Source organism: Bos javanicus, chromosome 7 (genome assembly GCF_032452875.1).
Source record: "Bos javanicus breed banteng chromosome 7, ARS-OSU_banteng_1.0, whole genome shotgun sequence".
Classification (NCBI taxonomy): domain Eukaryota; kingdom Metazoa; phylum Chordata; class Mammalia; order Artiodactyla; family Bovidae; genus Bos; species Bos javanicus.
The window spans coordinates 53,804,711-53,820,306 of record NC_083874.1 but is presented as its reverse complement, the minus strand read 5'-3'; the positions used below and the strand labels follow the sequence as shown (position 1 = coordinate 53,820,306).

The following is a 15,596-nucleotide window of genomic DNA, read 5'->3' as shown; positions in this document are numbered from 1 at the left end:
GATCTGAGTGGGCAGTTAAAAGCAACAAGAAAACGAAAAAAATCTTTCCCATTAAAGAGATGTGAAAGTGGAAGTGAAGAGAGTCTGGTGGGAAAACCAAGGACATAGATATGATACAAATCCGTACATTCATTTCATTCTCCATATGTTGGCAACAGTTGTCTACATGTGCCGCTCAGAAGGTCTCACCCCGGTACCCTGTGACCCCACCCATGTATGATGCTTCAGATGCTGGGCCAGTTTTCCAGGGCAGGGTGTGAGCTCAGTGAAGGAAGAAGGTGCGGCGGATCTGTGTTGTTCCTGTGGCAAACCAGCCCTTACTAAGGGGCAAACAAGGACAGGATAAACAGTTCACACGTGACCCACATATTTAAATAGGCATCCCTCAGAACCCAGCACCTACTCACTCACCTTCTGCTTTCCCAGGGCAAGCTTCCGGAATCAGAAGCCTTGCCCTCCATCCCCAAAGTCCTGGCTCCCTTGCCCTCTCCTTCTGGCTCCTCTGCTCTCATAGCAGAAGCTGGGAGTGCACTGTGAACCTGGCTCCCAGGCTGCAACTCAGGATGTACCTGGAGGGGATGTGATGAATGAGACAACTCAATAACATGAGCTGGCCTGGGACAACATGTCACAAGTAACTGATTTATTAATACAACCCTGGGAGACACACCCAGCTTTGGGACAGGACTGTCTGCATTCTGGCTCTTTGGTTATTCCAGACTGTTAATGGAAGTTCCAGAAAATGGTTGATTTGACAATTGAATTTAGGAAGAACAAAATATGTTTCCCAGGAGATAAATTCAGAAACAGTCATTGGAATGTGACTCTTTGCAGCTTAATTGTAGTTCACGAGCAGTGGACCTCTCCCTAAAGGAAACCAGAGCTACCCAGAGCACATCAGAAATCAGCACAGCGGTTGTTGCCAGGGACCACAGGAGACCACACTTGTAACTTCTGATCATGGTCTTTGCTTATTTGAAACAAATATAAAAATATGCATCACATCAAAACAAAACTTTGTCAGAAATTCAAGAGACAAACATACCACCAAATGGAAAAGTCATTTAATTCAAAAATCGTACTTCCACTCATTTCACAAAGATTGTCACATAAACCAACCAAATGTAAGAAAGCCAAGTTTCAGAGGCCACTCAACAGAAACTATATTTTCTTTATAGATATGCTTAGTGACACGAAAGCACAGGTTTTTTTTGTTGTTGTTGTTCTAAAGCCCAAACATGGCAAAATTGTTTTATGAATAACAGGGGAAAAGTTCTATTCTAGTCACAAGTTACTTTTTAATTAAGAAATAGGATTCTACACACCAGTCAATATTCAATACTGAATTGAAGTTTAAAACAGTGCATTTATGGTTTTTAAAAAAACATTAAAGTGCCATTTTTAAGTACTTTATTGATATTATATCACACAGCACTTTATAATATACCCAAAGGTAGCCTAAATTATGAACTAAACATGCAAATATTTTCTTCAAAGTGATGGACAAAATGTCTTTTAGAGTGCTTGTGAACACTATCCTAGTATGAATGACTTACTGTTTATGAGTTTGATCTTTTTTTTCCAACATGACTCTTAATAAGTTAATAAGGAATATAGCTGTAGATAGTAACCATCTGATAAATATGAATAAAATTTCAAAATGGCACTTAATTTACATCTTTGATCATTCTGATCGTCTATCAACAACCTCTCGTTTCTGTAATTCTCAACCTTTAAATCTTAAAGGCTGTCAAGGCTCAGCAACTGCCAGCTTATGTGGGTTTCTAGAAGAGAGTCTGTTTCGTTATATACGTAAATGTGAGCTGTACATACACACACACACACACACACACACACACAAACACATACTAATACATATACACTTAAGAATCACCAGATGAACCTCTTTTCACAGGTACAAGGTTGACCCTGGCATCTGGATACCCAAAGAAGCTGCATGCAGGGTCTGTTTGGACAGTTCTATAGAAATGGTTGATGTGGAAAGGTGCTGAATGTCTTGGCCCCTCCAGGACTGCCCAGGTAATTCTGACACTTTATCACTACTCCTGGTTCTCACTGACTACACTCAGCAGAATTCTGATTTAATAGTAATTGCTATACTTACATGGGTCCAGGACTGTGCTAAGGTCCTTAGCCTTGCTTGCTAAGGCATTCTGCCTTGAAAGATGTTTTCATCTTGTAGTGTCCTGTAAAACTTTTGTAAAATATTAGTTGTGACCTTTTCATGTGATACATCCCCCCCCCCTATTAAGAACTACATTTATCTTTCTTTAAAAAAATCCACAGTTCTTCAGCATGGTTTATCCCTTTCTGCTACTAGCACTACTTTACACCCAATCCTTTTTCTTCTAAAAATACAAGTCCTTCCATCAGGAGGCCACATTTTAGCCAGGGCTGGCTCTAGACGATGTGTGGATTCTCTACGCAGCCTCTCCCTCTGCTCGAGGAAGTTCCTTAGTTAGATAGGTACTATAGGCAGTAGAAGGAAAAAACTAATTATGACTTGGTGGAGTCTGGTCTCAGGTATGCTCAGGTTTGTGCAAGGTCCATTATTCCATGGCTGTTGTCATTGGGAGGCTACACTTACAGAAAAGTGATTCTGCACCCAGCACACCAGCCTGACTGTCAAACACATCTGAAGCACGACAAGATACATTTTTTAAGTGCTGACACAGGGTGTGTGAGAGGACACCCAGCTGACTTAAAAGAGTGGGGCAGGGTTGTCTAGGTAAATAATCACTGTCAAGTTTGCCAGATATGACAGGTAACTCCCTAGAAGAACACCCAGGCCATTCCTTTCAAAGTCAGGCAGTCAAGAGGCTGCTGAGTTTCCTCAACGCTGGCTACCTACTTGGGTAACATGACTGCTCATCAAACAGTCAATGCTAGCGGGGAACTGTGAGTGCCATAACAGCCACTGTTGTACCCAGGAGTTCTGTGTCTATAAAGCTGAGTGGTCCAGATTTGCTTCGTTTGGAAACAGGAGCCAGAAGATGAAATGTGCCAATAGACAGTCATGAGTAGTTGATCATGTTACTTCAGTTGATTATTTCAGTCTCACTACTCCTCAATCATGGATGTTTTTAGAATCTATACAGTCAAAATAGTTTTTGGTGTCACTGGGGTTGCTACTTTCAAGAGACACAAACTCTCACGGCAGAAGGACCTCCATCTGAGCTACAGGCATGGCATTCGTAACTGCAGAGTCCCGGCAAACCGGAAATGACACCGTCACTAGCATGACTTTGTGTTGCTAATACCAGGTGGCCAGTACCTGATTGTTCCATTTCCTCTCTTTCTCTCTGCCTCTCTATCCAAAAAGGACTCAGCAAGAGGACATGAACTAGAATTATGCTGGAAAAAACAACAAAACCCAGTTTGGTCTGGCATAAGGAAATACATATCGTCCGTAGAAATACTAAAAAACCAAGCTAAAAACTGGCTCCAATCCTGGGACACCACGGCTGGCAGTGCTATACAGGATCCATGCCTCTATGTTCAGATTTGAAAAGAGAAGAGAATATCACCAGTCTTGAGCAAGTCAGGACTTTACTTGCCTGGGGAGTTGGGGGAAGAATGTGAAACTAATTGTCTTCTCAAGACATGGTATTCTGTAGCCATGGAATTCTGGGAGTACCTGGAGGAGGAGCGAGAGACTGATCTTGATGCCCGCAGAAGACTCAGGCTATGTCTGCCGACCTGATCCCAGGGCCTTCCAAAAGCAACATGAGACTCCTGGGAAAGCTCAGAGATTTTGCTCCATAGTAGTCCACTCTGATACCTAGTTCACTCCCCTAATCTGCCCTAACATTCCTTTTTCCAAAAGACAAGAGTCAGAAGTGGGGAGCAAAGGTAGTGGAGGGCAAAACCCATTTTCAGTCTGTAAGTTCCTTCTTTTTCGTTGGCTCATATTCTGAACAGTGTCTCCAGTTCTGTAGCTGATGGGGAGGAGGGGAGCCTGGCCAGGGAAAGGGAAGCAGAGCAGCCATCTGTCAGGGCCCAGCATTGCCCAGAGAAACTAGGAAGGGCTCTACCTAAAATTCCCATTGGCGCCAGTCCAATTTCCCTCAGCTTCAAATCAGGGCCAACTGAGGAGGGAGGGACATGCTTCCAAAGTGGTCAAGGTGGGGCCAAATGTTTACAGGTACGCTTCAGTAAGGAGCTCTGAAAGCCAGTGTCTGGACCTTCTGGCTGCCCCCACAGTAGCTCCAGTTAAGGTTCCGATGGGGCAGGTGATCTAAAATGCCAAATGTATTAAAAGCATTATGTTGCACTCTAGTTAGAAAGCACAGTGGTACAGTGTGCTGGTCCCCTCTGGCCCCTGTGAACAGGTCCCCAAGCTGTTCAAAGTCTGCAAGGAGTACATGTATGCTGCCCCTATGTGCCTTTTCTTCTTGGGTTTTCAATAATAGCTTCCCTGAGTCCTATCTCAGTCTTTGCCAATCTTAATTCTTATTCCCTCATCCATTGGTAGTGTCTCGCTTGCTCTGGGTTGGGTAATAGCTGTGTCATCCCTGAGCTGATGGAATGAATCACAACAAACTCCTATTACCTTTAAAGTCATCTAGAAAGCTATAATAGCACAATCTCCATCCCTCTTTGGAGTTTTTTCCTTATTTTGGAGCCAGAGGAAATCTGAGATGAATAAACATGTTTAGGGAAAAAGGAAGCAGCAGCATATCAAGAACTAAATATCCTAAGCCAGTTTTTCTTAGAACCTAGACACACAAAACATTTGCAAATTTTAGCTTGGACTTGGTTATAAAGCCTTATAAGATGTGCCAGAAGAATAAGATATAAGGAGCACACAATAATCCCAATCTTCTGTCCTGGTACTTTGGGGTACCAAGAAATACACCTGAGAAGAAAAATGAAAAAAAAAAAAAATCTAACCCTTGGCCTCACCTGTTTAAATCCTGAGCTTCATCTTACTACTGGGTAGGAGTTCTTGGAAAAGTTAATTGCCTGAAGATGCTCTTTCCATCTCCAAATCCAAAGCCCAAGAAATGCCTAAAAAACCACATCTGGATAAAGAAGACTGAACACCATTAATGTGCCACGTCCACCACCAAAACCAGCAAGAATATGTGGAAATATCTTCTTCCTCAAGGCAAGAGAGGGGCTGACCTTGGCTCTCTCTGACCATGTGTCCCCCTCTCTGCCTCATATACACACTTGTTCAGCAATCAAAGCTTAAATGTGCGAAGCAACTAGCTTAAAGAATATCAAATATAAAACTTTGCCATATAGTATTTCAAATCACTCTATTTACAAATTTATCTTTTCAAAAAAATGTAAAAGATACAGTAATTCAACACAATTCAAGTTTTTCTTTTCTTCTTTAAAGTTCCCTCAAGAGGAATTCCAGAAGCAGGACACACTCTGGAACAAGGCTGCCATTCCTGAAGGGCTCTCAGGGAGCTTGACAGTCCCTCACTTTGGAGTTGGTCTGCCCAGAATCACTCTTGCAGGGACATTCAAGTGTGGAAAATACTGGGACTCTCTTCTTTGGAAGCCAAGTGGAGTTGAAATGTCCAGGCCAAACTTCCCCACCCAAGGTGGTCTTCCACAAGACCCAGCCCCTTCTGGTCCAGGAAATCCTCTTTCTCAGAAGGTACCCATCCCACCTTCCATGCCCCAACCTTGTGGCATCCTCCTAAATCACAATGGCTTATGATATTAGTCTCATGCCCCAAAAGCCTGAGAAACAATTCCCTTTTTCTGAGTGGCAGTGAACATGTATGTCCTTTTAAACTGGAGGCCATGGGGTTATTAGCTCAGGAGTCATGCCTGAAAACTTCCAGGGCACCAGTGCTGAGCAACCCAGGGCACGGCCAGGGGAGCTGGTCAGTGGCAGGCTAGAGGCAGGCAAGGGCAGGGGGAGGGACAGGTGAACGGGAGGGAACGAGAAAGATAGAGGGTGTCCCTCTTTAGGAGGCAGCATGTGGCCCTCTAGAAAACAGACACGAGTTGCATGCAAGAACAGAAATATTAAGCCTGTATGTAATTTAATCTCAAGAGGTTACTAGAGTTTGCTCCAAATATATCCTGGTGCTGCTGAAATTCATCAGAAAGGGAACAGTTCTCAGCTGCTATTCCATCTGCCCCCAAGTAGACCTTGTTAATTAAAAGTCAGTCAGTCATGTCTGACTCTTTGCAACCCCATGGAATTCTCCAGGCCAGAATACTGGAGTGGGTAGCCTTCCCCTTCTCCAGGGGATCTTCTCAACCCAGGGATCAAACCCAGGTCTCCTGCATTGCAGGCAGATTCTTTACCAGCTGAGCCATCAGGGAAGCACAGAACTTGACCAGGTTGTTGGAAAACCATTCAAAAAATGACTGAAGTGGGGAGGAGGCAAAAAAATATGTCATGCAAAGATTTTGTGTTACTTTTTGGTTTGGTTTAGAGTAGGCTGGGTCGCCATGGTTATGAGGTGATGGCAGCCCTCGGTGGCAGAGAAGTTCCCAGCTTGGGAGGGGGGCCCTGGAGTGTGTGTTCTCTTGCATGAGAGGACTGGACAGAATTCTGCTGATGCTGGGCCAATGGCTGCTTGAGAGATGGTGAGATTGGATCTTGTGTAACCAGTGCCGTGACCCCTCTCCATCCTTCATGCAAACAAACAGACCCAGCAGCCTGGAGCACTGCGGGGCTCAAGTATTCAGAGATGGGGTAGAGTGAGTGTCTACTGTAAACAAAAGCAGTGGACCCAGCCTGGATCTCAGGCCACTGCCCAGCCCTGTCAGAGCTGGCTACACTGCACGCTCTTGGGGACTACTTGTATCTCACTTCCTTTTTCAGAAGGTTGGGTTTTGGATGACTGTGAAAACAAAATGAGCACACCCCATGTAGGGTGCTAAATAAGAGACATGGCTCTGTAAGCCTTTCTTGTGGTAATCAAAACCAAATGGCCTCCTCTGCCGATTTCCTTCTGTTTCTTGCAGTATGACCACATTTCAGCTGAGATGATCACGGGGACGTGTGACACCAGAGTTTAGGAAAACGTTCGTGCTGACAGGTAGCAGCAGAGTCAGTCATCCTGTATTTCTCAGCGGCAAAGAGCAATGGTCCACAACACTGGAATCAGCAGTTGTCATGGATACAGTGGAACGCTCAGCAGTTCTTCCAGGGCTCCTGGTTAGAGGAACTCCACGTAGTTCTCGGGTATGAGGCCCGTCTTTCCATTCAGAGTCCCCTCCAACCAGCCAGGCTCCTGGGACGGATGCACTGTATAGAAAGAAAGGAGAAAGAGAAGATGACGTTACACACAGGGCAAAGGAGAGGGGGATATGGACTGCGCTGGTGTGCAGGAAGCTTACAGCTGAGTGCCGTTGCTTGTTAAGGAACATAATTCTTGGACTTGTTTAAACCAGAGGTTTTTCACCCACTGGGGGGACCTAGTGAAGGTCATTCTGAACTTTCTCCATAATTCACAGGAGAAAAGACACAGACACTTAAATTCTACTTACAATTTTAGGAGTTTCATGGACTTTGCGAAATTCCTGATTTTAACTTTAAAGAAGTAACATTTCAATTTTTTAGGCTAGAGGTCACAGTCATGATATTCCCTCTCTATTTTTACCTAGGTATCCATCCATCTATGTGCTCATCTACCCACCCAGTGCTGACTATGTACCAAAGTACCCATGGAGGACTGCTGAGAACTAGTCCTTAAAGATATCTAGCTCCTAATCATTTTACCTCCCTTCAAATCCTGACCCTCTGCTTCCAATTTCCTTGCAAATTCCCTCTGCATTTTTAAAAAGTATCTTATAGTCTTTGAATGGCCCTCTCTCATTTCCAACCATACCCTCTCCTTAGTTTTCTCTCCTGTTTCCTCTTTCCTATATACGAGTCTGAGAGCTGTCCTCTCCCTCTCTATTGCAATTTAGAAAATTTTTACCTCTTTGATTTTTCCATATCCAAAGACTACATACCCAATGTTCTGTAATATGACAATCCATCTCCATGGAAACCACTGTGACACTGTAAAAATTACACACACAATCCAGCTGAGTCTGCAAAGCAGTCAACAGCAGGAAAGGAGAAAGAAGGGATCATGGACTTGGGAGAGGGGGCTGTTCATGTTTGTGAACTGGGAATATACAAACCACTCTTGGGTGAGGCAGGACATTTGCTCCTAACATTTTAGGAAAAGACCAATCTTTCCAAGATTGTTTGGAGAGAATGAATTCCCCCCATTCCCTTCCTAGGCTAATTGAATGACTTCCTGAGTTCATTTTAGAAAATCATTTCCACCCTCAACACTACAATACAACTCTAGTTTTGGTCTGTAGGGAAAGAAGGAAGAACAGAGACCAAAGAGACTAAATGGAGAAGCAGCAGCAGGATCGCCACTGAGGCTTACCGAAGATTAGTGTCAACCTTGGCTAGATTTTGAAGGCTTCTATAGGAAAAGACAAGGTCAAACACCTATGAGCTGGCCTCCAACATGTTTGCATGCTTTTGTTTCTCTAGGAATAGATCCAAGTAGCAAGGGTACTTTGGATTCATGATACCACACAAGGAGGAGTCTGGGAGAGAAGTTCCATGGAAGAATACAACATAGCTTAAATGCAATGCAGTCTCTCCAATGACCAAGCTCTCTCAGCCCACCACTGAAACGCTAGCACCCAAACACCCCAGCCTCCTGCCCATCTATCCAGCTGACATTGTCAAGATTACTTCAGTTTCTTCAACCTATCAAGTGGTGATTAAAAAAAACAAAACAAAACAAAACAAAACTCTCTTCCCCTCAGTGGACTCTCTTGGAGGTTCAGGAGCCAACATGGAGAAAGCACAGTAAATGCTCAGCATAGGTGAGTCAGTAGGGGAGCCTGCATCATTTGACCAGTAATTTGGACTGGTCAGCAGGACTTTCCTGGTCAAACTTGAGTCTCAACAACCTGGTCTCAACAACGACCTAAGCTGGGGGAAATTTCAAATGTTCAGAACCCAAACCAAACACATCAAACTCACTCCCATAAACTAAAGACCTAGAAAGAATAAATCAACACACAAATTAAAAACCCGAAAAAGACACCTCCTATTTAATAGCAAAGCTCCTCGCTGAGTTGCTGTTCTACTGGAGGCACTGAGTCCATCTCTTTCAGACTTTCTCTGTTCCTGTGTTCAAACACAGCTCAGAGATGGTAATGTGTGCAAACATTAGAAATGGAATTTGCAGAATAAGGGAAGAATCAGAGGGGACAAAGGAGGCACTCCAAACTAAAGAATGAGAGAAATGCCATGGGGGGTGGCAGAGGATGACGCAGCCTTTGGGTCAGACTGCTGACACAGTGGAGTCAGCAAGTTAGGATTCACTAAGGCATGGCACCAGACCAGGTGCAACAGAACCACTTGCACAGTTATTAAAGCTGCAGATTCCTAGGCCTCGTGGCACATGGGTTATAGCAGAATCTCGAGGAGGGAGCCCAGGGATCTGCATTTTAACTCATTCACAGAAAGTTATGACTTCTCTGTGCCAAAATGCCCCTGCAACGAAGTGGTAGAACTGACGAAGAAAAGAGGCAGCCCCAGAACCCCCAGCTTTCTGTCATCTTTTGTTTCCCTTCCTCGCACATCAAGGCTCAGCTGAAGCCCCACCTCCTCCATAAATATCCTCATGGAATGCCATCTACCTGCTCCCTCCCTCCCCCAGGCTCCTGGAATGCTCATCATACATACCGCATATTATTCGTAGGCCTTATTAATGCTGTTCAAATGTGTTAAGCTTGTTTTCCCTAACTAGTTTTTCAGTGCATTTTAGTTTGTATTCTATCACTCGACATACTTCACTCTCCTCCGGGGAACTACAATGAAAGAAGCTAACACCTACTAATGGTGACTGGGAAATAGCCATGGACTCAGAGACGGACTCATTTAATCTTAAGGATCCTACCTTGTACTACTATTACCCCTACTTTATAGCTGAGAAAAAATTAAGGCTCAGAGAGGTAAACTGATTCATGCAGGGGCACCTCGTTAGAATCAGGATTTGAACCCAATTTGTTTGATCCCAGAAACCGAGCCCTTTACCACTGTATCACATCCCTATCCAACCAGAGATGATCCTTGAGAATAAGAATGATGGAGAATAAGAATAAGACTAACTGGTGGGCCTTGGTTAAGTGCTTCCCCTGCAGGACCTCTTTTCATCTTCACTATGACTATAGAGTTGCTCCTGCTGTTATCCTCATGTTACTAATGAGAAACAAAGACTCAGAGAAGTTAAACTTCTAGTCCCAGTTACAAAGCTGGCAGATGATGGAGATGGATCTGAACTCAGGACATCTGACCCCAGGCTCTGAGGCCTGAAGTACTACCACTTTGGCCTAGCCTCATGCTCCCCGGACACTGAAGACGCTTGTAAGTACTTGTTGAGTTCGATCACACCAACATCCAACCTTCTGAACTGTACCAGTGTCCCCTATGCTATGTAAACACACAAGGTGTTGCAGTGAGCTGCCTGGGCAGCTCTCCAGCCCAGCAGGCATCATAACAAATAAAAGCTGCTGCTGACATGGATGTGCTTACTGCCAACTACTCTCTCTCAGCTCAGTCCACATTCATATCATACACCCCTGCTCCGGCAACTCACGCTCTCTTGGCTCCTTCACTCGCGATGGACAAGGAGCAACGGTGTGCCTGAGATCCTGAGAGCAGGTTGCCCCAAGGGGAAGCAGCACTGGCTGGAGGAGTGCAGACCCCCGTGTGGTTGAATGAGTGGACTCGTTTAACAAATGTTATTTTAGCACCTACTACGTGCCACATTCTGCACACAGTACAGAAGAAGAAGAGAGACTGCTCTACAGGAGGGGCCATCTACAGTAAGCAAGCATGTAATTTTAGGTAAACTGATGAGGGGAGAACGAGACTAAGATCAGGATATGGGTGGGTGGCCAAGAGTTTGAAGAGTTAAAACCTAAATAATCCAAAGTGGATGGCCACGCAGTGGGTAATGCCAAGTGAGAGGGCCCAAGATGGGGAGAAGCTTGTGATTTCAGAACAGTGCTGTGTAAGTTTTCCTTAAAAGCCAGATCATCAGTGTGTAACTACTCAAATCTGTCACTGTTGTGCCATAGATAATATATAAACACAAGGCGTGGGTGGCTGTGTTCCAGGGAAGACTTGTTTACAAAAACAGTCGGTGGGCTGGATTTCACTGGCAGGTCATAGTTTGCCGACCCTATTTAAGAACATAAAGGACTCAGAGGCTGCTATGTATCAACGGAGGGGAAGAGGGGGCCAGAGGGCAGGGGTGGGACCTGAAGGACCTCATCGATAATTCTAAGAACAACACGAGGCTACCAGAAGCAGGAGAACAACATGATGTGACTTCCAATTTTAAACGATCATCTGGCTGCTGTGTAGCGCCTGGGTTGTGGGGCAGGAGTAGATGCAGTAAGACCAGTTAGGCAGCTGGTAGAAATGCCTGAGGGAGACATGGAGAGGCTGGGGAGGCTAAGACTCCACTGAGAAATTCGCTGGGAACCCCACTGCCTGAGATGCCCTTTATCAGCAGAGGAAATCTGGGGCGGCCCTGCCTGCACTCAACACTGCACCTTGTACCCCAGGAAGGAAGGATCCGGCCCATCTCACATTTGGATAAAGAGCTTCCCAAGAACCCAATTTTAGTGAATGCCATACGAATTTTCCAGGTATCAGTAATCGCACTGCTTCTAGATGACTAATGTTCCTGGGAACACCAGTTATTTCTCTTTCCAGTCTGAGGTGCTCTTGGTGAAAGCACAGTTTCCTAGTAAGACTGGCCAGCACTGACACTGGAGTTATTTCCGAGTATTGAGCAGCCATTACCCACTGCACAAAGTCCAAGAGCTGACTGAGCATCCTCGCCAGATTCACAGGGGGCCCCTGGAATCCAGAAGCTTGGAGATTAATCATTAGGAACAACCGACTTTCCCCTCAAGGAGCCCCTCCCTCTTCCTCCTCTTTTCTTCTTGATTCTGAGAAAGACAAGACACACACACACACGCACACACTCACTCACTCACTAACTCTGTCATTAGAAAAGTTCCTTCTGATTGATCTGATGATTTAACCTGACAGCTACAGAGCATACAACTCACGCTGCTAAGGCCTTACCTAGGATCTTCAGCAACAAATTGCTGAGCGAGAGAACAAGGAAAAAAATCTCTCTGAATAGTTCTTTTCTTTAATGTCCACTTTTTTCCTAAAGAGCCAAAGGGATGGAGCAAGTAGGGTCTAAATAGCATTTTTTAAAAATTTAAAGTCAGAAAACATTACCAACCAACTAGATTAAAAACTAGATCGACATTTTGTCAGATCCTTCTTTGACTGCAGCTCAGTAAACACTGAGAGGTGTTGTCTTTAAGGCTTAATGTGGTCTTCTGCCTTTCAGGGAATTGGAAAGGTCACTGGCATTGCTGGTTAAAAAGAAACTAGTGTCAGTAATGCTGTTGTGATCCCCAGAGACCACAGGAAGGCCCAGTAAGTACTCTGCCTCTCTCTTGCTATCACTGGCCCTTGTGGGGTCAAGATGATTACTAAGTTGAGGGGCAAAAGCAGTCACAGAATCTGCTGGGAAGGGAAGGACTTGGCAGTTAAAAATCAAGTATTATTTCTTTTTTCAGTTGGCTAGTTAAACTACTTCAAAAAGGAGACTTAAAAACTAAAGAAGGGGGGAATGCCAAATTGTATAACCCTGCTGGAAATCAGTTGGGCAGCTCCTTCAACAGTTAAACGTAGAGTTACCACGTGACCCAGCAGGCCCATGCCGTGGTATAGCAGCATTACTCATAAAAAGAGCCAAAAAGTAGAAATAATCAAAATTTCAATCAATGGATAAATGGATAAACAAAATGTAGTATATCCATAAAAAGGAATGGAGTTCTGAGGCATACTACAACATGGATGATGTTGAAACTATAATGCAAAGTGAAAGAAGTCAGTTACAAAGACCCTGTATTGTATAATTCCATTTACATGAAACATCCAGAGCAGGTAAATTTATAGTGCCAGAAAGCAGATGAGCAGATATCTAGGTGGGATGGAGCAGGCTTGGGATAAATGGGGCATGACTGCTAAAGGGAGCAGGGTTTCTTTGGGGGTGATGAAGATATTGTGGAATGAGATAATGGTGATGGTTGCACAACTCTAAATATACTAAAACCCACTGAAATGTACATTTTAAATGGGTAAATTACATGGTATATGGCTACCTCAATCAGTTCAGTTCAGTCACTCAGTCGTGTCCAACTCTTTGTGACCCCATGAATTGCAGCACACCAGGCCTCCCTGTCCATCACCAACTCCCAGAGTTCACTCAAAACTCATATCCATCGAGTCAGTGATGCCATCCAGCCATCTCATCCTCTGTCATCCCCTTCTCCTCCTGCCCACAATCCCTCCCAGCATCAGGGTCTTTTCCAATGAGTCAACTCTTCGCATGAGGTGGCCAAAGTATTGGAGTTTCAGCTTTAGCATCATTCCTTCCAAAGAACACCCAGGACTGATCTCCTTTAGAATGGACTGGTTGGATCTCCTTGCAGTCCAAGGAACTCTCAAGAGCCTTCTGCAACACCATAGTTCAAAAGCATCAATTCTTCAGCGCTCAGCTTTCTTCACAGTCCAACTCTCACGTCTATACATGACCAGTGGAAAAACCATAGCCTTGGCTAGACTACCTCAATAAAGTTGTCTAAAAAAAATGGAAGAAGGCTGAACTCAGGAAGAGGCATCCCAAACAAGACACACACTTACATAGACCTTTTGTGAGCTTAAACCCACTTTGCCCTGGGATCAGGGGTCCTCTTTGTTGTCAGAGTGAATAGCTGATAGGAACACAGCAGCCCCTTGTCCATCATGATGCTGTAGTGAACTGTGGTTTAGAAGACACACCTTTAAGCTCTGGATTTACTGCCAGATGGGGGGACCTCTCAAAGCTTGCTCATGTATGTACAGAAGCCCCTTCCCTGCAGACAGCATAGCACCAGAGCTCGTGCATGCAGCCCACTGATTTGTCTGCCATGAAAACCGTGTCATGTCCTGGCTGGGCTGTGATGCCCCTGCACATGGGCCTATTCACAAGGGATACTCGCCAAGGACATGGCGTTAGACAACCTTCAGTGGACTCACTTCATCTTCAGGTGTGCCAGGATCTAAAAGCTCCAGCTGCTGACAGGAGAGGTGGCTTGGCTTGCTGTACATACACCTTGATTTTTAAAGAACCCAAATGAAAGTTAATAGAGCAAAGGTTTAAGGACAGTGCCCTGAAGACTTTGAGAACCATACATGAGGTGCTGTGGGCTCACCCCCCGCCCTGCAGGCTCAGATCAAGGGCCACCAAGTGTGACCTGGGAATTCCCCAGGTGCTCTGTGACCTGTTTCCCATTTTATCTACTCAAGCCTGATTATTATTTCTGCCGTGCTGAAGGCAGGGGCTGGCCACACAGTGGCGAAGCCCCCTTGCATATGGATGCACTCAAGGCTGGTCCCCAGGAGCCCATCTCTGCTCTGGCTGGGACCTCAAGGCCCTTACAGAGAGCCAGGATCCGGGGTGTTGAGGTGCAATGCCTACTGCCCAGCTGAGCAAGCCAGAGCTGGGTTGTATTAGCAGCTGAGAAGGAAAACTGTCATTGTGAATGATAAGAGCATCAGGGTCTTTTTCTAAAACAGACGTAGTGAAATGATGATGATCATAACAACAGCAAGACGCTGAGAGCTTAGTGTGTGTTGAGTACTACTTTAAACATGTCATGCACACTATCTCAATCTTCTCTCACGTCCATCTGTTCTCTTTCTATGACAGAGAGGACTGAGGCACAGAGAGGTTAAGTCACTGCTTGAGGCCACACAGAATCAAGTGGTCAAGCCAGGGATTGTGCTACAGTGGTTCAGGCTGTCCAGTGCTGCACAGGAGCCCTGGCAGTCCCACGTTTCCAGGACTCTGGCAGGTGGTAGGAGGTGTGGTCCAGCTCTAGGCAGGACTGTGCGGCCAGGACGGGGAAGGAGCACGGGGCAGTGTTCACTCACCCCTGCCAGGGAACTCTGCCCCTGCCCCACCTGAGGTCAAGGAGGGAGGCCCAGAGCATGTCCAGTTCCTGAAACCAGGCAGCTGGTTTTTGCTTCCTCCTTTGAGCAAAACAAACAGACCCTTTCACCCAGGCATCTAGAGGGATTAACCCCCAAGGAGAACTACATCTGGGGACACCTCATCCACAACAGAAACTTGGGCCTTTCCCCAGAATCCTGATTTTTCTCTCAAGGCCAATAATAAGTTATGACACACTGGGACATCAACTCCATCAATTTTCATTTTTAAAAATATTCCCTTTTTTTTTGAGGGAGGAATACAAACAAATGGAACCAGGAAATGTTGCATCAAGTAAGCCGGAGGCCCTTGGGGCAGGGGCCTGAATCCATTTTCCTGCAGGAATGCCCGTGCAGGACAGCTGGCGCTTGGCAGGGTGGTTTGACTCTGGGGTCAACTTCCTGCTCCTGGCAACAGGGGAAGGACGAGAAGGGATGCAGCACAGCTTTTTTGCCCTGAGCTCACCCAACGCCCCAAGCCTACCAGACCATCTCAGAAACCGGC

General features: G+C 45.3%; 1 protein-coding gene across 6 annotated transcripts in view; it reads right to left on the bottom strand.

Annotated features, from left to right (window-relative positions):
* Positions 1-1,042: 1,042 nt before the first annotated feature.
* Positions 1,043-15,596, bottom strand: part of ARHGAP26 (Rho GTPase activating protein 26) — a 474,596-nt gene continuing 460,042 nt past the window's right edge. For all 6 annotated transcript variants that reach the window (XM_061423834.1, XM_061423837.1, XM_061423836.1 and 3 more), the window contains one exon: positions 1,043-7,246. In XM_061423834.1, the coding sequence (XP_061279818.1) occupies positions 7,158-7,246 (89 nt within the window). In that variant the 3' untranslated portion in view covers positions 1,043-7,157. The remainder of the gene's footprint in view (positions 7,247-15,596) is intronic.